Source organism: Macaca thibetana, chromosome 1, assembly GCF_024542745.1.
Source record: "Macaca thibetana thibetana isolate TM-01 chromosome 1, ASM2454274v1, whole genome shotgun sequence".
Taxonomy (NCBI): domain Eukaryota; kingdom Metazoa; phylum Chordata; class Mammalia; order Primates; family Cercopithecidae; genus Macaca; species Macaca thibetana.
Window position 1 is genome coordinate 158,925,533 of NC_065578.1, and position 20,481 is coordinate 158,946,013.

The 20,481-nt window shown below is 49.3% G+C and overlaps 1 protein-coding gene and 1 pseudogene across 1 annotated transcript; one reads left to right on the forward strand and one right to left on the reverse strand.

Annotated features, from left to right (window-relative positions):
* The first annotated feature begins 87 nt into the window (after window positions 1–87).
* KISS1 (KiSS-1 metastasis suppressor) lies at window positions 88–6,867 on the forward strand. The gene is given in 4 exon segments (XM_050764775.1): window positions 88–248; window positions 4,274–4,414; window positions 6,401–6,696; window positions 6,699–6,867. Coding segments are annotated over 3 exon segments (438 nt in total). The 5' UTR covers window positions 88–248; window positions 4,274–4,311; the 3' UTR covers window positions 6,738–6,867.
* A 3,511-nt stretch (window positions 6,868–10,378) lies between these two features.
* On the reverse strand, window positions 10,379–19,967 carry LOC126951431 (NOP protein chaperone 1-like; annotated as a pseudogene).
* Window positions 19,968–20,481: the final 514 nt, after the last annotated feature.

Below are 20,481 nucleotides of genomic sequence, written 5' to 3' on the forward strand. Positions count from 1 at the left end.
GAGCCCGGAGGCAGAGGCCTGCCAAGGTGCTGTGCTCTCCAGGAGGGTCTGAGGAGGAGGGAGGGGCGGCAGAGTGGGCCTGTACTTAGAGACGTCACCCTGGGCTTTATAAAAGGAATGTGATCAGGGAGCTGGGGTGAGTGAGCCTGGGAGCCCAGCTACCCACCCTCTGGACGTTCACCCAGCCAGGTGGTCTCATCACCTCAGAGGCTCCGCCAGACTCCCGCCCAGGCCAGGACTGAGGTAAGGTAGGCACACTGCGGCGTCCACCCTCGGGAAGGGGGTCTGCCCTGACCTGGGGATGCTCCAGAGGGGAGCAGGGAATCCGTTCTAAGACGGACAGATGCTTACGGGCAGGCAAAGGCAGGGGAGGGAGACACTGATCTTTCCTGTTTACCGGCCTGGCCAGATTATCCTGGGATGCCTGGGTGAATACAATGAGTTGCACTTTATTTGTGAAGCTAGCACTCTGGGGATCCCGAGGGCTCTCTCTTGCTGTGGCTGGAATTAGAGACCACAGACACTCGGATGGACCTGGGGAACCCCTCAGGTCTCCCGAGAGCAATGGGGCTCCTCTGAGCAGCTCCCCTAAATTACGGATGGCAAACACAAGCCTCACCAAGGGCACCTACCTACCTACCCACTAAGAACTAGGGGCCACCTCATTCCAAAAGCTTTCCAACCATGCCTGGAATTTCTCTGTTACTCACTGGATACAAGCCCCCCAGGGTGGAGGGAATCACGAAAATTGTCTACAGCAGGTTGGCCACTCATGGCCCCTTTCCAGATAATTCATTTCTACCACATATATCAAGTGCCCTGATGGGCTGGGCAGTGAACGAAGAGTTGAGGGAATCTGTGTGTATGTGTGTGTGTGTGTGTGTGTGTGTGTATGATGTGTGTGTATGGGTGTATGTGTATATGTGTGTGATGTGTGTGTGCGCATGTGTGGTGTGTGTGGTGTATGTGTGTGTATGATGTGTGTGTATGGGTATATGTGTGTATATGTGTGTGATGTGTGTGTGCATGTGTGGTGTGTGGTGTGTGTGTGTATGATGTGTGTGTATGGGTGTATATCTGTGTATTGTGTATGTGCATGTGCAGTATGTGTGGGGTGTGTGTGTATGATGTGTATGTATGGATGTATGTGTGTATATACGTGTGTGTATGATGTGTGTATGGGTGTATGTGTGTATATTGTGTGGTGTGCGTGCACGTGTGTAGTGTGTATAATGTGTGTGTATGGTTGTATGTGTGTATGTGTGTATGTGTGTGTGTGATGTGTGTGTATAGGTGTATGTGTATATGTGTGTGGTGTGTGTGCGTGTGTGGTGTGTGTGGTGTGTGTATGTTTGGGTATAGGTGTGTATATGTGTGTGGTGTGTGTGGTGTATGTGTGTCTATGATGTGTGTATATGGGTGTATGCATGTAAATGTGTGTGATGTGTGTGCACGTGTGTGGTGTGTGTGGTGTGTGTGTATGATGTGTGTGTATGGGTATATGTGTGTATATGTGTGTGGTGTATGTGTGCATGTGTGGTGTGCGTGGTGTATGTGTGTGTATGATGTGTGTGTATGGGTGTATGCATGTATATGTATGTGGTGTGTGTGTATGATGTGAGTATGGGTGTATGTGTGTATATGTGTGTGGTGTGTGTGTGTAGTGTGTGTATGTGTGTATATGGGTGTATGCATGTATATGTATGTGGTGTGTGTACAAGTGTGGTGTGTGTGGTGTGTGTGTATGATGTGAGTATGGGTGTATGCGTGTATATGTGTGTGGCGTGTGTGTGTGTAGTGTGTGTATGATGTGTGTATATGGGTGTATGCATGTATATGTATGTGGTGTGTGTGCATGTGTGGTGTGTGTGGTGTGTGTGTATGATGTGAGTATGGGTGTATGCATGTATATGTGTGTGGGGTGTGTGTGTATGATTTGTGTGTATGGGTATATGCATGTATGTGTGTGTGGTGTGTGTGGTGTGTGGTGTGTGTGGTGTGTGGTGTGTGTGCTGTATGTGTGTGGTGTGTGTGTGTGTGTATGTGTGCCAGGGTCAGGCAGAGTTCTCCCATGGCGCACATGGTAAGTGCATCCACGATGGGAAGGAGGCACTCCGGGGGGGAAAGGGGAGCAGGAAGAAAGAGCACCACCCTCCAACCACACAAGCCCACTGCCCTCCTTCCTCGCCCACCACCCTGCTTCTGCACAGAGAACCAGAATGCTCCATCTGAAATATACATCTACACACATTCCTGTCTGGCTCAGATCCCTCCAGGATGAAGCCCCCGCAGGGCCCCTTCCCCAACCTTGTCACTTGCTTTCTCTCCATGCAAAGCTCCACCCTCTTGTCTAGCTAGAGGGCCTGAAGTTCCCTTTCCACCCAGCCCCTGCCCCTGCTCCAGCACCTTAGCACCGTGCCTGGAACACTTTCTATAAACCTTTCAGCGATTCATGCTCAGAAACAGCTCAGGTGCCACCCCCTGCCAAAAATCTGCCTGGACCCCCTAGGTCAGGTTCCCCTGGACTCCCATATCCCCTTGTGGATTCACATGCATCCAGTGTGTCATTTACAGTGTTATTTTGAAACGGTCTGCTGATGAGTCAATTTCTCATACTAGACTTGAGATCCTGGGGGCAGCAACTCCGTCTTAGCACACCTGTGCACCCCTAGCACCTAGCACAGCACCAGCACTTAGTCAGTGCTCAAGGAGTGATTTTCAAATCAACCCAGACCCTGTGCATCCACGGTCTGAAATGCTTTTACACTATTCTCTCCAATTAATTAATCCTACCTCTACTCCATGCCCCAGCTCTGGGCCTTAAGGCAAATGCAAGAAAGTTGTGGTCTGGGTTTCAACTTGTCACAGAATCAAAATCTGCAAGGATAAGTAAACTTCTGAGCAGGCAGCTGGTGGCCAATCTGATCCAGGGTTCTTATTTTATAGATGGACCAATGAGGTCTGGAGATGGGGGTGACTTGCTCACATTTCACAGGGAATGAAAGCAGAGCTGGGGCAAGATTCAAGTACTCCTGATTCCATTTCAGGGTTCTTACTCTTTACTCCATGCCTGAGTCCTGCATGGTGAGGAATGGGGGGTGGAGGTGGGGGTGCAAGAGCAGAGAGATGCATGGGCCTGAGCCACCATTAGAAGCTGATGGGCACAAATGGTTCTCATCCCCCAGTCCCCCTTCCCCTGGGAGAGTGGCTCCAGGCTGTGAGTGGGGCCAGGACAATCTTTTTGCTCAGCTGGCAGTGCTCCTGCTCCCCAGCCTTTTGTCTTTAATCATGTTTGTTGGACAGTCTCAAAGTGTCTGGTGACTTTTTCAAAAAGAAATTAGACTTGGGAGCTGGAAGAGGTGGGGCAGGACGTGTGGGGGGTCAGTGGGGCAGAGCAAGGCAGGGTGATGGGAAATGGTGTGAGGATCAAGGCACATGGCTCCCATCTCAGCAGCCAAAACGATGAGGCCAATTCAATTCATAGCCTCTCGGAGTTCACGAAGAATAGACTTTGGAGATAATTGACCTGATAAATCAAGGAAAGGTTTTTCTTTTCCCTGAATGATAGGGCAGTAAGACAATTTAATGACCCTCTTCAAAGCTGTGAAGGGCTATGAGAGAGAGCAAGATGATTGCCTCTTTCTTTCTTTTTCTTTAGAAAAGAAAAAGAATTAAGTTTCTCTTACAGCAGGAGAGAACGAGGTCAGATTCAGGCATATGGATGGGGAGAGTGGAACACAGAAAGTTGTGGATTTGTGCAGAACCCACCATGGAAGGAAGAAGTGCCTGCTGCCAGGCTCCAGAGAGAATGTTGGAACCTCAAAGTCCCCCACTCAGTGCCCTGAAGTCCTTGCCCTACTTCACCCCTCCCCAGTCACTCCTATACACAGCATCTCACCCCACCTTTCTCCAACGTTCCTCTCAAGCAACCCTGAGATTCAGAATCCTGGCCATTCTCTGACCTGAGCAGTCCTGCCCCTTCCACCAAACTGGGTCTTTCCTTTTTTCCTTACTTTACTGGCCTCATCTCCTCCAGGAAGCCCTTCCTGATGACCCTCACCTAGCATGAATTCAGCTTTAACTCCACTGTGCAAAGAGTCTCAATCCCATTTCACTGATATATTTGTTTAGACTCATCCCTCTACTGGGAGCCTCCCAAGGCAAGAACTTTCCCCTCTCTTGGAGGACTGTCCCTTTTGCACTGGGCTCTACCCTCAGCACCCAGCCCAGATCCCGTGCCTGACCTAGTCTTTGTTCCCTCTCTCTGTCTCAGCCTCAAGACATTTCTAGGACCTGCCTCTTCTCACCAAGATGAACTCACTGGTTTCTTGGCAGCTACTGCTTTTCCTCTGTGCCACCCACTTTGGGGAGCCATTAGAAAAGGTGGCCTCTGTGGAGAATTCTAGACCCACAGGTATGTATCCTCTGGGGAAAGAAGTGGGAGGGAGCAAGTGGGTTGTTGCAAAATGAGCTTTCCCGTATTTTCCAGCTAGTCGACTGGTGTGAGTTTAACATTGCATTTGGTGGAAATCTAAGCCTGGCACATGTGCAACTCATTGAGGGCTCCCGTTAACCCTGCAAGTGAGGGATGACTTGCCTCTGTGATGGCCTCAGTCCGCCTACCTAGGTTCCAGGGCTTGTTAACCCCTGAGCTCCTTCATGGTTTCCTCACACTGTGTTCTCTGCTCTACGTCAGCAACCTCTCTGTGCCGACGTTAAGAAGGAACTTCATATGCAACCTTCCTTTATCAGTGACCTCAGATTCTTTGTGAAGAATTTGGAATTAAAAAAAAAAAAAAAAAAAAAAAAAAAAAAACTAAACGAAAGGACAGATATTTGATACCTATTAACTTTTGGGGACAATGAACTGTTTCCAGTTCATTGGGGAATGATGAGCTAGAAAATTTGAGACCCACAGAGGTAGACTTCCCCAGAGTCACTCAAACACCGTGGAAACCCAGCAGGTGTCAGAGCTCCCCAGGAGTGTGTCTGGTGAGTGGCACAAGCTAGAATAATACTAGTCCCTAAGTCAGGAGCTGTGGCTTGGCACACTTCCTGGTGTCAGCTTTCTGTGCAAACGAGAACCCATGACTTAGCTTCTCTGGACCTCAGTTCCTCCAGCTATAAAACTTGGGGCATGCCCTCTATACATTTGATGTCATCGTATATGCCCATAAGACCTCCCAGAGCACAGAAGACACGGCCCTGGGTGTTGTTTGCCAAGTGTGTCTCCTGTCTTGGGATCAGGCATTTTTCTGGTTGAAGGAGGCTTCCCCAGACAATAACCCCACACTGCCCAGGGACATAGAGTTGTTGGCTCTTTTTGGCAAAAGGCTTTAGGTGAGGTCACCAACAGCAGCCTGAACAGTGATTTACTGCTGGTCTAGTGTGTGCAACTGGGGAGGAAGCCATCCTCCTCCTATCTCAGCCAGGCCCCGAGCAAGGGTGGAGGGACCTCACAGGCGACAGCCATTAACTCTGGACCAGGTCCACACTCCTCTTTTCCAGAGTGTGCCAGGGCATGGAGGAGCGGGACTCAAAGCCAACTCCCGCCCTAGCACATCCATTCACACCCATTCACACACCAGACCTCGTTTCCACTAATCTCTTGCTGCAGTGGGCTGGGGTTATTGTCTACTCAGAGCTAGTTGCCCTATTTTACAGCCAAAAAGTACAGTGAACTTAATGAGCCTTGCATGTGAAGTGCCTTCCAAATTAGCCTTGTTAATCCTCAGAATGAAGGAGAGAAGTTATATCCAGGATGGAGGAAGAGAGCCAGTTAAGGTGACCTAGATAATTTTTGTCTCTCATTGAGTCCTTGTGTAGCTTATTGTGGAGGTGGGGGGGGGTCACAATTCTTATCAAAGACCATTGTTGGAACACAGGTGTGTGGGACCACAATGACTTAGTTCCACTTTCTTGATTTCTGTTACTACACATTTTTAGCTTTTACGTATTTAACAAGCATTTATCGAGACCCTACTATGAGCAAGCCACTGTTTCAAGCACTATGAGAGATACAGAGATGAATTAACATGGCCCCACTGCCCAGGCTGCTCACAGCCAGGAAGGGGCCCAGAGCTGGATGTTCAGCAAATACTTTGGTTTTCTTTATTTCAATGCCCTACCCTGTTTGTTTCCTAAAAGGAAGTAACGTAATATGAAAGTTATTTAAGATAATTCTGGCAAACATTCTAAATCAAAGCTGTGTTGGAAGAGGGAGGCACCTAGGGCCTAATTATCCCAGCTAAGATGATCGTGCTGGTTCCGCATGGCATTTAGCCTTCCAAAAGGTCAAAAGGTCAAGGAAGGAAAAGAAGGATAGGAAGGGATGTGAGGAGGTGTTGCAAAGCCTTCTTTCCCGGACCCTGGCCTCATCTTTCTGTGCTCTCTGTCCTAGGCCAGCAGCTGGAATCCCTGGACCTCCCGGCCCCCTGGGAGCAGAGCCTGCCGTGCACCGAGAGGAAGCCGGCTGCTACTGCCAGGCTGAGCCGTCGGGGGGCTTCGCTGTCCTCGCCCGCTGAGAGCTCCGGGAGCCCCCAGCGGCGCGGCCTGAGCCCCCAGCGGCGCGGCCTGTCCGCCCCCAGCAGCCGCCAGATCCCCGCACCCCAGGGCGCGGTGCTGGTGCAGCGGGAGAAGGACCTGCCGAACTACAACTGGAACTCCTTCGGCCTGCGCTTCGGCAAGCGGGAGGCGGTACCCCCGGGAGCCAAGGCAGAGGCGCTGGGCGGGGCTGAGGGCGCAGGTGCTGGGCAGTGAACTTCAGACCCCAGAGGAGTCAGAGCATGCAGGGTGGGGAGGACGCAGGGCGAAGGGAGGGGGCACTGGACCTTCCAACCCGAGGCAATAAAAGAAATGCATAACTCACCGACGTGTGATCTGTGGCTCATTTTTGCAAAAGCGCTCTGATGAGGCTGTTCCCCTTCTGTCCTCATTGGATGGTTAGCTGGTTTCAAGAGGCCTCTGGTGTCATTAAGGTCAGTGCTTCTAATACTAGATGTAATGAAGGAACAGGCGGTTAGTTCTCCAATCCATTGTAGATTGGTACTTTAAAAAAAATTTAAATGGATCACTGACACCCTGAAAAATTTAAAAACAACAAAAGAAGACCAAATTGGATGCTGCTGGAATGTGTCAGCGATATCAAATTTCTATAAAAATTTCTGGAGATGTCCTCAGAATGCCTAGACTTACCTCCCTGAGGATGGGTAACATTTTGCAGAGGGGCATGGCTCACTGCCCACACTTTGAGTAGTACTGGGGGATAAGGGTGGCATGGAGGAGATGGACTGATTAAGTACCTTTCCCTTTCCCATGGAAGCTGGACAGCTTGATTTGGAAGATGATGCCAATCACTGCCCTGTCCATTAAAACTTAAATATTACCCAAGCCCCACAGTCAGACCTCTGCTGGGGTCTTGGATGCGAGGGGCATCCACAGTGGACCAGCCACTCACTCTTCCCCCTCCCCTCCAGGGAGCCAGGTTGGGTCTTTACACATATTGCTTTTCTTCACCCTCATAACTACCCAGGGTGATGGGCATGTATTAGCCCAATCTTTACAGGTAGAACCCTGAAGTCAAGAAGGATAAACCACTCACTCCAGGCACATCAGCAATGAGCTCCAAGCCTAATAGGTCTCCTGATGCCAGAGCCCGTTTTCCCCACTGACATGTCATGCCTCTCTGCCATGGCAGGGTTTCCATCTGAGTCAGCCAGGTGCCGATCAAGAAAGGGTAGCCTGCCTCATGGGGACTTACTTGGGGGTGCAATCGCTGGGGAGTAGAAATTGTGGTCAGAAGAAGTAGAGCTCGTCAGTGGGAAAACCCCAGGAAATCCACCCTCCTGCTGACAAGAAAACACAGCACTGCTTAACAGCCTCGGGGTACCCCTATCCTGCACAGTCTAGGATGAAAACGTTCTTTCCCAGAGAGATCATAGGACCCATCCCCATACAGTGAAGTGCCACCGTGTTCCACCCATTACGGAAACTGCGACTCCACAGGATGGAGGCAGAGTTGTGTTGCTATGGCAATGAGATAGGCTGTCATGGGAACATGACAACCTGCTCCCCCATCTCTATCCTTGAAACAGCTCTCCAGGATCTCTCAAATTATCGACACTGCTGTGAGCTAAATCATCACACATCATGACAGCATGATGTTGATATTTAGAAGGGCTTTTTATACCCAAACACTCCAGGGTGTGTCTCTGTACCTCTAGGAGAGGAATCATCAACTCAGCACCTATTCTATTAAGCATGTTGTTCACCTAACCCCTGGAAACAATCCTTTATCTGATGACGGGTAGGAAGAAGCTGATGGTTTCCCGGAAATCAGGCTGCTCTTAGCCAGCCTAATTTTTACAAAACTTCCTGTGACCCCATTTACCCTTCCTCACAAGCTTAAGCTCGGGCAGATGGGAGGGGTGCCTGTGCCACTTCAAATGCAGGCGAGTGAGATGTGTTCTCTGGCATGAGAAGCTGGCCTGTGTGTAAGAGGGCATGTATGAGGGGGTTCAATATGAGAAATTGCACGCATGTTCATATGCACATGCCTGTGTGACCTTGTGTATGGTGTGGGTTCCTCTAACCATCTTCCAGTCCTCATCAGCACTGCTGTAACCCAAGGATCCCCCAAGATCTCTCGTCTAGATGACCAGAGGCCCCGTTTCAGCAGACAGCTGGAAGGGAGTTGAATGCCCGTCCCATGCTTCTAGCAGCCTTAACTGCTACCTTTGAGACTCTGGGCTTTGCAGTTCTTGGCCTTGTGTCTTGGGAAAAGATGGTGAGTCTCTGTGGAACAAAAGGGATTTCTGATTTCCCGTGGCTCCCATGAGCCTGCTCTCCAGATGGAAGGGAAGGAGAGGGGAAGATTGGAGGCTGTGAAGAGCCCCAGGGATTCCCTTCCCTCCCTCCGGCCTTTCTGGGTGGGCTCAGAGAGTGGGGCACCAGAGCCTAAACACTTGGAGGTAGGGCTGCCTACAGGCACTCAAACCTACTTCTTCCTGGGGTCTCTGGACAGTGCCCAAAGGGGAGAAATCAGCAGGGCCCGGGCATCCCTTGTGAGTGGAAGTGGGAGGATCACTTCCCAGGCTCCACCCCTTTTGTAAGTCATTTACAATGGATGTGGGCTAGGAATTAGGGGGCATGAGTGAGAGGGATGCAGGGAGATTTCTGCCTCTAGTATCGTTCTTATCACATTCACAAGCCATTTTTGAGTACCTGCAGCATGCCAAGCACAGGCCTACCTCATTTCATCCTCACAACTGCACGAGGTGGGAGTACTATCCCCATTGTATAGAAGAGAAAACTGAGGCTTGAAGAGGTTAAGTGCTGTGCTCAAGTAGTTGTAAAGTCATAGAGCCAAGAGTCAGACTCCCACATTCTCATTGCAAACACCATAAGCTTCCTACACAGTGCAGCCTTTCCTTCTTCTGTAGACCCCACCCCACTTAAGAAAGCACTGCCAGGTAGCAGACCCAACTCTTTTTCTGAATGATATGTCTTGGGAAGCGGTCTGGCAGGCAATGTCACTCTAGCCAACCCATCTGCAGCGCCCTCTCTACAACACTAGTGACAATACAGACAAGTCACCAGTTCCCCCGGCAGGTCTCCTCTTCTCAGACCTCATGCCAGGGGTCAGGCATCTACTTTTGCCCCTGCCTGCCTTCCTCTGCCAGCAGCTTCCCCGGTCTAGAATTGGTCACAGGGAGGGGAGGGATGTCAGTTCCAAAGAGTGTGCCCTTCCTCACCTTCTGTGCCTTCTTCCATTTTTCCATCTTCCATTTTAAAAGACATCAGAACCCATCATGGTTTCTTGCTTGGTGCAGAGTGGGGAGCCTGGGGACAGGGCTTGCCTTTGGTTACTGGGGAAGCCGAGACACAGCAAACAGCTCCCCACTTTCATCACCTTCTCAGGTTTTGCTTTCTTATGATTCTTCTAATATCTACCCAATAATCTTTACAATTAACCCTGCAGCATATTATCTTCATAAAATGTTTTTGAGTACCACTTTGGACACATCTGTGTTTGCTCACTCCCTAAGCCCCTTAAAAGACAGCAAAGGAAGAAGAACGGTATAAACTCTCAAGGGCAAAGAGAAGGGAGAGGAAACCAGAGCAGATGAGAAATGTCAACAAGATTTTGAAGATGGAAATTGTACGGAGGGCTTGGCAGAGAGCAAAGGAAGCTACAACCTGAAGCCAGCAAAGGGGGTTACCGAGAGGACATGACTGATTTCTGCCCAAGGCCAAGCCTCAGCATGTGGAAGTGTTTGGTAGGGATGATACCTGGACTGAAAACAGGGAGATTGGTTAAAAATCTGCACATGGAGGAGTTAGATTTCCCGAGTCCCTTCCCGCAGCCAACACAACCAGGCTACTCCGCCAGGAAGAGGCCAGACGCTTCCTCTCTCAAGGACTGCAGTGGAGACGCTCCAGTCACGGGGAGAGCAAGCACAATCAGGATGAGGATAAAGAGTGGCTGAAGGTTAGGCGCAGTGGCTCATGCCTGTAATCCCAACACTCTGGGAGGCCGAGGTGAGTGGATCGCTTGAGGTCAGGAGTTTGAGACCAGCCTGGCCAACATGGTGATACGCAGTCTCTACTAAAAATACAAAAATTAACTGGGTATGGTGGTGTGCTCCTGTAATCCCAGTTACTCAGGAAGCTGAGGCATAAGAATTGCTTGAACCTGGGAGGCGGAAGCTGCAGTGAACCAAGATTGTACCACTGCAGTCTAGGCTGGGTAACAGAGTAAGACTCTGTCTCAAAAAAAAAAAGAGAGAGTGGTTGAAAAGCCGGACTGTGTGACAGTCTCTCTGGGTAAGCCCCCTCCCTCGCTTTGTGCCGGGAATGCAGACAGCAAGGTATATATTCCCAAGGCGGGAGACCAAAGACCCCAAAGAAAAGACCTTCAGATGCTGACATTGGAGGGTGCTCTAGAAAAAAGCCAGCTTGGAGCCTCCATCTAGAGTAGGGTGCACCTGCCCATGAGTTCTGCCTATGCACCCTGAGTTTCTAGGCCCCTCCAACTGCTTCCATCTTAACCATGAATGAAGTCAAGGAGTCACAGGAGTTTGAATAAAACTTTAAGTTGGAAGAGTAGACCAAACACACAATACAGAGGAAACAGCCTTTCTGCAGAAAACAGATACAATTTTTTCTGTGTGGTTAAAAAAAAAAAAATCTTCCCATATTTCCAAGTGTGGTGCTTTACACCTGTAATCCCAGCAATTTGGGAGGCCAAAGAGGAAGGATACCTTGAAATTAGGAGTTCAAGACCAGTCTGAACAACATAGAGAGACCCCCGTCTCTACAAAAAATAAAATAAATCAGTTAGGCGAGCACCCTATAATCCCAGCTACTCAGAAGGCTGAGGTGGGAGGATCACTTGAGCCTGGGAGGTCAAGGCTGTGGTGAGCCATGATCACACCACTGCACTGCATCCCAGGTGACAAAGAAGACCCTGTCTCGAAGGAAAAAAAAGGCCAGGTGTGGTGACTCACATCTGTAATCCCAGCACTTTGGAAGGCTGAGGCAGGGGGAATCTCTTGAGCTCAGGAGTTTGAGACCAGCCTAGGCAACATAAGGAGACCTCGTTTCTTAAACAAAATGGGCTGGTCATGGTGGCTCACGCCTAATCCCTGCACTTTGGGAGGCCGAGGCGGATGCATCTGAGGTTGGAGTTCAAGACCAGCCTGACCAATACGATGAAAGCGTGTCTCTACTAAAAAATACGAAAATTAGCCAGGCGTGTTGGGGCACACCTGTAGTCTCAGCTACTCAGGACGCAGGAGAATTGCTTGAACCTGGGAGGCGGAGGCTGAAGTGAGCCGAGATCACGCCACTGCACTCCAGCCTGAGGAACAGAGCAAGACTCTGTCTCAAAAAAAAAAAAAAAAAAAAGAAAAGAAAAGAAAAGAAAAACAAACAAAACAAAACTATAAGATCCCTGAAGGTATAAAAGAAAATTTTGCATCCATAAGACAAGTAATGGATGCAATAAAAACAGAATTTATCAGAGAATCAGAAAGGCCTTTGGAAGTTAAAAATATGAGATCAAAATTTTTTAAAAGAAATAAAAGAATTGAAACACAAAGTTAAGGAAATCTCCTAGAAAGTAGAACAAAAAGAAATCAAGCAGACGTGGTGGTAGGCTCTTTTAGTCCCAGCTACTCAAGAGACTGAGGCAGGAGGATCACGTGAGCCCAGGAGTTTGAGGCTGCAGTGAGCCATGATCACACTACTGCACTCCAGCCTGGGTGACAGAATGAGACTCTTTCTCAAAAAAAAAAAAAAAAAAAAAAAAAAAAGAAAGAAAAAGAAAAAAAAAATCAAGAGATAAAACATAAGAAAAGTAGAAAAACAAACAAAGTTGCAACATCCTACTTATATGAGTTTCAAGAAAAGAGAAAAATGGAAGGGAAGAAATGATCAATTAATGCAGGATGATTTGCCAGAATGGAAGGACATGAATTTCCAAATTGAAAGGGCTCACTGAGTGCCCAGCTCATGAAAAAAAAAAAAAAAGAGCCAGGCCAGGCATAAGGAAAAGGCAGTGGAAGCCCCTTGGGATGAAACCATGGAAGGAGCTGAGAATCAGAACTGCATCAGACTCATTCAGGTAAGAAGATATGGTCAGGCACAGTGGCTCACGCCTCTAATCCCAGCACTTTGGGAGGCTAAGGCGGGCGGATCACTTGAGGTCAAGAGTTCAAGACCAGCCTGGCCAACATGGTGAAACTATCTCTACTAAAAATACAAAAAATCAGCCGGGCATGGTGGGTGCCTGTAATCCCAGCTACTCTGGAGGCTGAGGCAGGAGAATCATTTGAACCTGGGAGGCAGAGGTTGCAGTGGAAAAACAACTTCCAATATCAGAGTTCCAACTTGGAATTCTTTTCACATTGAACTATCAAGAATAAGGTCCAAATGGGGAACATTTTAGACATGTCAGGACTAGAAGTGTTTACTCTCATGCACTCTTTCTCAGGGAGCTTTGGAAACTCTATTTAAACAAACATGTAAACTGAGAAAGAGGAATTCCCAGGCACCAGCACACAGCGATGTAGCAGAGAGAGGTCCCCAAGCAACAAAGCAGAGCTCCCTGGAAAAAATTCCACTGGGCCATAAATTGGGTGTTGGACCAAGTGGGAAGGGGTTTGGAGCATCTGAGCCGAATACATAAGGTCAGGCTGGGCGCAGTGGCTCACGCCTGTAATCCTAGCACTTTGGGAGGCCAAGGCGGGCAGACTGCTTGAACCCAGGAGTTTGAGACCAGCCTGGGCGACATAGTGAAACCCTGTCTCTACGGAGAAAAAAAAAAAAAAAAAAAAAAAAAAGCTGGGCATGGTGCTGCACACCTGTAGTTCCAGCTACTCAGGAGGCTGAGGTGGGAGGATTGCTTGAGCCCGGGGTGACTGAGGTTGCAGTGAGCCACTATTGCACCACTGCTGTCCAGCCTGGGCAATAGGGTGAGACCCTGTCGTAAAAACAAATAAATAAAAAAGTTCATAGAAAAACAAGAAATAGGAGAGGAAAGGCAATGCTAAACAATGAAAATAAAAAATACACAAGAAAGGAAATTAAGCCATAATACACAGTGAACAATAATTATTTATTGTAAATACTGAGGTTGTTTTTGTTTTTGTTTTTGTTTTTACTTACCAGACTGTCCAAAACTTCAGTCTTGCCTTTTCCACCTTCAGAATTAGGAAGCTGAATGTTATCAATGGTGACTTCACAAGGGATGCTGTCATCTTCAGCCTCAGATTCTGAACTGTCCACTTTTGAATCCGACTGGTTCATCTCAAACAAGGCCACATCCATTTGTATGACTTTTCTAAGCAAACCATCAATATTTTCAATATTGAAGCAACCAGGTGGTGAACCCGTCATTTATTTTCTCAGCTTTTCATGTGCCTGGGCCATCTGTGGGAGACAGGTCTGTCCTTGGTCCACTAACGGACTCCTCTGTATCTGGACTGGTTGGAGAGTGGAGTTCTTTCTAGAATCAGGCTGGGAGTCGATGAACAACCTGTCTGATATACCTCCTCGGCTGTTGTTCCCTACTGTCAGCCACTCCTTAGGCACCAAGACTCCCTCTGTAGCCGTCCTGGGTGGACACACAGAGCTTGAGCTGGCCTGGGGCCTGTGGTGACCTCTATGCCTCCTGCACACCCAGGCCCGGAGGCAGGAAAGACCTGAGTTTTGATTTTGTCAAAAACCAAGGGGCGGAATAGGAGAGAAATTATCATCGATCACAAAAGAAGAATAATAAAAATGTGTAAAATTTTGGCCAGGCATGGTGGCTCACGCCTGTAGTTCCCAGCACTTTGGGAGGCCGAGGTGGGCGGATCACCTGAGGTCAGGAGTTCAAGACCAGCCTGGTCAACATGGTGAAACCCTGTCTCTACTAAAAATACAAAAATTAGCTGGGTGTGGTAGTGGGTACCTGTAATCCTCGCTACTCCAGAGGCTGAGGCAGGAGAATCACTTGAACCCGGAAGGCAAAGGTTGCAGTGAGCCAAGATCGTGCCACTGCACTCCAACAGAGCGAGACTCCATCTCAAGAAAAATAAATAAATAATAAAAATAAAAGTATATGCATCACCTTTAGGAATATGAATGACCAGCCGGGCGCGGTGGCTCAAGCCTGTAATCCCAGCACTTTGGGAGGCTGAGACGGGAGGATCACGAGGTCAGGAAATTGAGACCGTCCTGGCTAACATGGTGCAACCCCGTCTCTACTTAAAAAAAAATACAAAAAATCTAGCCGGGCGTGGTGGCGGGCGCCTGTAGTCCCAGCTGCTCGGGAGGCTGAGGCAGGAGAATGGCATAAACCTGGGAGGCGGAGCTTGCAGTGAGCTGAGATCTGGCCACTGCACTGCAGCCTGGGTGACAGAGTGAGACTCCGTCCCAAAAAAAAAAAAAAAAACAAAAGGAATATGAATGACCAACTATAGCAGAATAGTCCACAGAGTTAACAGTCTTACCTTGGAGAAGCCAGGCTGGGGGCTTGGGGAGGGGATGGGATTGGAGATTGCTGGTTTTCATTATAAGCCTTTCAGTTGTACTCATTTTTAAAACCACAGCATATTTTTTTCTGATTAAAAAATATTAAGTTCAGCCTGGCCAACATGGTGAAACTCTGCCTCTACTAAAAAATATAAAAATTAGCTGGGCATGGTGGCTTGTGCCTGTAATCACAGCTACTCCAGAGGCTGAGGCAGGAGAATCATTTGAACCCAGGAGGTGGAGGTTGCAGAGCTGAGATCACACCACTGCACTCCAGCCTGGGTGACAGAGTGAGATTCTGTCTGAAGAAGATGAAGAAGAAGAAGGAGAAGGAAAAGGAGAAGGAGAAGGAAGGAGAAGGAGAAGGAGAAGGAGAAGGAGAAGGAGAAGGAGAAGGAGAAGGAGGAGGACGAGGAGGAGGAGGAGACAAAAGAGGAAGGAAGGAGGAGAAAGGGGGGAAGGAAGGATGGGAGAGGCAGGTGGGCAGGCAGGGAGAGAGTAAGAGAGAGGTCTATTTTCTGGGAAATGTATTCTTGAGGTGCTGACAAAGAAGTTTTGCTTGCCCAAACTTTAGTTATGCCTTTCAAATCTTCTGCTAGGTTTATCTGGGCACTTCCTTGTAAAATCCAGTTTTAGCAAAGAGCCCTGCTAAGTCAATTTAGCAAATAATCCCCATCCTCAATATCTGATCACCCTGGATATCTGACCAGGTTCCTCAGCCTGCACCATGGCCCAGGTTATGTCTGATCACCCTGGCCTGTCTGCAGCAGGAATCCTGTTAGATGGGTTTAGCCAGAATGCCCCCATGCCCCTGATGTTTCATCTTAGTAATTTTCATCCACTGACCCCATCCTGCTCCTTGGCTTTACATTTTCACTCGCCCATGCTGTATTTGGAGATGAGCCCAACTTCTCTCCCCAACTGCAAGACCCTGTTTCAGTGGTACCTGTACCTATCTCGAAAGTCCTGAGTAAAGTCTGCCTTACTGTGCTTTAATAAGTCGCACTGGATAATTTTGCTTTAATAGTACAACCCCTGTCCCTAACAGCCATCCTACATCCCAGCTATGCTTCTGCTGGTGACACCCAGCACAAGAACCCCTAGCGCTATCCTATCAGAATTACTACCCCTCCGTCACCCCTACACACACACACACACACACTCCACTGCTGTGCTGCCAAACCCTCCTCTGGAAAAGGAACCTTCCAGCTTAACCTTGTTTGATAACAAAACAGACTCCTGGTGCCACCAAGGAAAAGCAGTTTCTATGTTTCTAGCTTTCATGCCTCAGGGTGTTGATATCTGGTTCCACCACACTGGGTGCATCTCATTTTAGGAACACCCTTCGCTCAGGCTATCCCACCAAGCCCCAGCCCCCTTACCAATCCTCTCCTGCCCCAGGCCCCTGCAGATCCCAAGACCTGTGTAACATGCCTTCAATTTTCCTGGGTCACCACTTAAACAGGCCTCAGGTTGGGATCATCCAACCCCGTGGCTGAATACCTGTTCCTTTAAGGTTCCCAGAACAAACAACTAAGGATGCTTGGTTCTCCTCACCTGTACCCCTACCCCACCTCCATCCCAAGGTTCTTCTGTTCCTGCCCATCCCTTGCCCAGAGCTCTCTGAGTAATTATCCCTTCCGGAGAGTCCGCCCACACAAGGCAGCCCTGGATGGTTACAAAACTCCATTCTAGGTCTTTCTTTCTTCTCAAGGCCCCAGCTGCTCATCTCTACTAGTGGAGTTCAGTGCCCCATCTGATCGGAAAATTTCTCCAGAGCCAGCTGGGGTTCTCCAGAGATGAGGAGTGAAGCGTGATGTGGGAGGAGGACAGGTGGAAGAGAGACATCGCCATGGTTGATCTCACCACCTGCTTGCTCATTTGCTTTTTTTAGTTTTGAGACAAGGTCTTGCTGTGTCACCCAGTTGGAATGCAGAGGCCCAGCCACAACTCACTGCCACCTCGAACTCTCGGGCTCAAGCCATCTTCCCTCCTCAGCCTCCTAAGTAGCTGGGACTACAAGTGTGTGTCCACATGCCAGGATAATTTTTAAAAAATATTTTTAGACACAGGGGCTCTCTATGTCACCCAAGGTGGCCTTGAACTGGCCTCACGCAATTCTCCCACCTTGGCTTCCTGAGTAACTGAGATTGCAGGCCTGAGCCACCATACCCAGCCCCCTTTGCTTGTTAATGAATAGAAGCAGGACTGGCCAAGAGATGATTAGTTCCCAAACACTAAGCCTCAGTGAGTCCAATTTCTACCTCTTTATCACCACCCCCTGGGCAGGGGCCATAATTATAGTTTTTTTTGAGACAAGGTCTTGCTGTCTCAAAAAATAATTTAGTTTTTAGTAGAAAAACTCATAAGTTAGTTTTTCTACTAAACTGCTGATACCAAGAATAAATCCATGCGTTTTCACAGCAGCACAAACCAGACTCTTCATGCTACCCAGTCCTCCCTCCCTCCACCCTTGACCTCCCCTGACCACTCTAGCCTTGATCTCAACACCTGAATCTCCCTGGGCTCATTATCATGGAGGAGAGTAGGATTTGGGGTTTTTAAGAAAAAACCCTGAGCACCACTTATGTCCTGAGAGATTTCCAGAGGTTGTGGGATCTGAAGAAAGATGAGAGGGCTGGGATCTGACTGGATTTATGCTTCCCCTTCCTGGTTCTCACGTCCCAGCTCTGCCCTGCTGGGAAAGGGCTGGGGCAATATGACCCTTCCCTCTACCCCCACCCGCTCCACTTCCCTGAGCGAGAGGTGACGCAGCCCAGGGCTTCTGTGTATAGCATCCTGGCGAGTCTTTGTGAGAAGAACTGGACCCCGAGCAGAAGGGGGTCAAAAGATGACCTGATAAGTGTCCTCATACTCTCTCTTTTCCATCCCCAGCCTGGGACACTGGAAGGCCCAAGTTCAGAGGGAAGGAGAGGCTCTCCTGGCAGCTCCACCTTCCCTTCTGCATTTTCCCCTACCCGTGCAGCAGAAATGGGAGAGCGACAGATCAGGCCACCTGGCAGTCAGGACACACCAGAGCAGGACAGGCACAGAGTCAGCCCAGCCCTGTCCATGGCAGGGAGCTCCCGGACAGTTGAGCACCTGGGCAGGACTATCCCCAGGTAGGGGAGTTCACTGCCTCAGAGGACACTTGCCTTGTTGGACAGTGTGAACCGCTGGATAGTTCCTCCTTAGAATGGAACTCAGATTCTCCCCATCCCACCACTTCTCACAGGCCTCAGATCTGCATTGTGGGCACAGAAAATAGGGCTGGTTCTGATTCCTTCAAGGGCCACATATGGTGACTTCTCTCTTCCAACTAAGCTTCTCCAGGGCCCTTGGCCAACCTTCAGGACATGGTTGCAGGCCCCTTGCCTGTCCAGGCTCCAGACCATGCACAGTTGTGCTTAGCTGTGTTGCCCATTTTCTGATCTCAGGATCTCCGCTCCAGCTGTTCCCCTCCCAGGCTGTGCGCTGGGGTGGAAACCAGGAGAAATAAGACAGAGGCTGTTATTTTGGACCCTGTTACCCTCTTAGAAGTTGATTTCCTTGCCTGCCCTGTGGTCTCTGCAAATCTTGTCTGCAACTTGCCTGCAGCCTCACGGTGAATTAGCAGAGTCATTGTTCCACCTCTCTCTCCTGGTGAGGTTATTCATGCTTCGTATTCTCACTTGTATGCACTGCTGGGCTCAGGACCACATGGCGGTCATGGTGCTGCATACATGGCGGGAGGCAGGGGATAGATGTGGGAGTGAGGACATGTTTGGTTGGAGAGTGCTGGGTCTCCAGGGGGCCTAGATCTGCTGGCAGCTCAGGGCTTCACATTGCCTGCTCTGGACCTCCTGGCTCTGTCTTTGCTGTTGAAGAGTCCTGAATCTTAACCAAAAATAGGTGTGAGGGTTCTGCTACACTGTACTGTGTGTCTAAACTATACTAGACGTGGGGCTTAGGAAAGCTCCCCTTTCCCCATAAAAAAGCTCTATGGGGTTGGATCACTCTCTACAGATTCTTCTTTTGAATCTCATTGGCTCTGCCGGTTGTTCCCGACACCTACAGCCACAGAGAAGAAGTCACAAAGTGAAGCCCTCAGCTTGTCCTTCTCTCAGCTCTCGGCAGCCTCAGTGGCCTCATCTGAACGGTGCAGATGATAGCTGCCACTTCACAGGGCTGCCTAGAGAACAAAATCCAGTATTAAAAGCACCTCATAGCACATTATAGATGCTCAAGAAAGTTGGCTGGTGTTACTCATATTCTGCTGCAGCCCCTAGGCTGACCCCATCTCTGACAGTCCCCCAACTTGTTCTCTCCCTGCTCCTTGCTCCCTTTCCTCTAGGGTTTGCTGAGAGCAAAGGGAGAGAAAGGGTGGATGGTCAGTCACCCTTGCTGGCTATGACAGGTTGCAGTCATGGTGGGAAAGGAGACAGCATTACTGTTAAGCACTCTCCTGAGATTCATGATGGACCCTCCTCCAGCAATGCAGGGGCCCTCGAGCTCGAGGTGGAGAGAAGTGAGATTCTGGGGCAGGGCACCCACCCAAGTTCAAGCCCAGCAATTGTACTCATGAGCAACACAGGATATGGTGTAGGAGAGATGCAAGTCTCCACTCTGCCACTTACCATCTGCAAATCATGACACACTGCCTACCCTCCTAGGTCTTGGCTTCCTCCTGTGTTATGGCGAAACCGATCCACTCACCTCCCAGGCTGATGTGGACACTGAGAGAAGACCCTCTTCCCTTCAGGCTCTGCTTTTTTGCCTCGGACCCTCCACGCACTCCCTGCTGTCATTACTGGACTTGCAGGTCCTGCCCTGTCATTTATCAAAGACTTTGGCTCCTGGTTTACAGACTTCCTCCACCCCTTGTCCTCTGCAACCTCCTGGATGACATCACCAACCACGCAGATGGTGACCTGGCCATACTCTGGCCTCTCAGATCCTTGGGGCCCCATTTCCAACGACCTCACCCCTCCTCTACTTCGGTTATCCACAGCCACATCCTGCTTGGGACTTATCACTTATAACCGCTCCCCCTCCAGACTATCTCAAGCATCCCACGCTCAGCCAGCTCATCCTCCAGCTTTGTGATTCAACCGTTCCCACCAGCCCTGCTCACTCTTCTCAATTGCCATGGTCCTCTGCTTTCTTCCAGATTGCCCATTCTGTCCTGTCTTGACTTCTCTCCTCTAGCCACCTTACATTCCACAGTTTTTCATTCGATAATAGTTTTTTTTGTTGTTGTTGTTTGTTTTGCTTGTTTGTTTGTTTGTTTGAGACAAGATCTCACTCCATCACCCAGGCTGGAGCACAGTGGCAACAATCAGAGCTCACTGCAGCTTCAACCTCTTGGGCTCAAGCAATCCTCCACCTCAGCCTCCCAAGTAGGTGGGACTACAGGTGGGCACCACCATACCCCAGTTAATTTTTTACTTTTTTGTAGAGACAAGGTCTCACTATGTTGCCCAG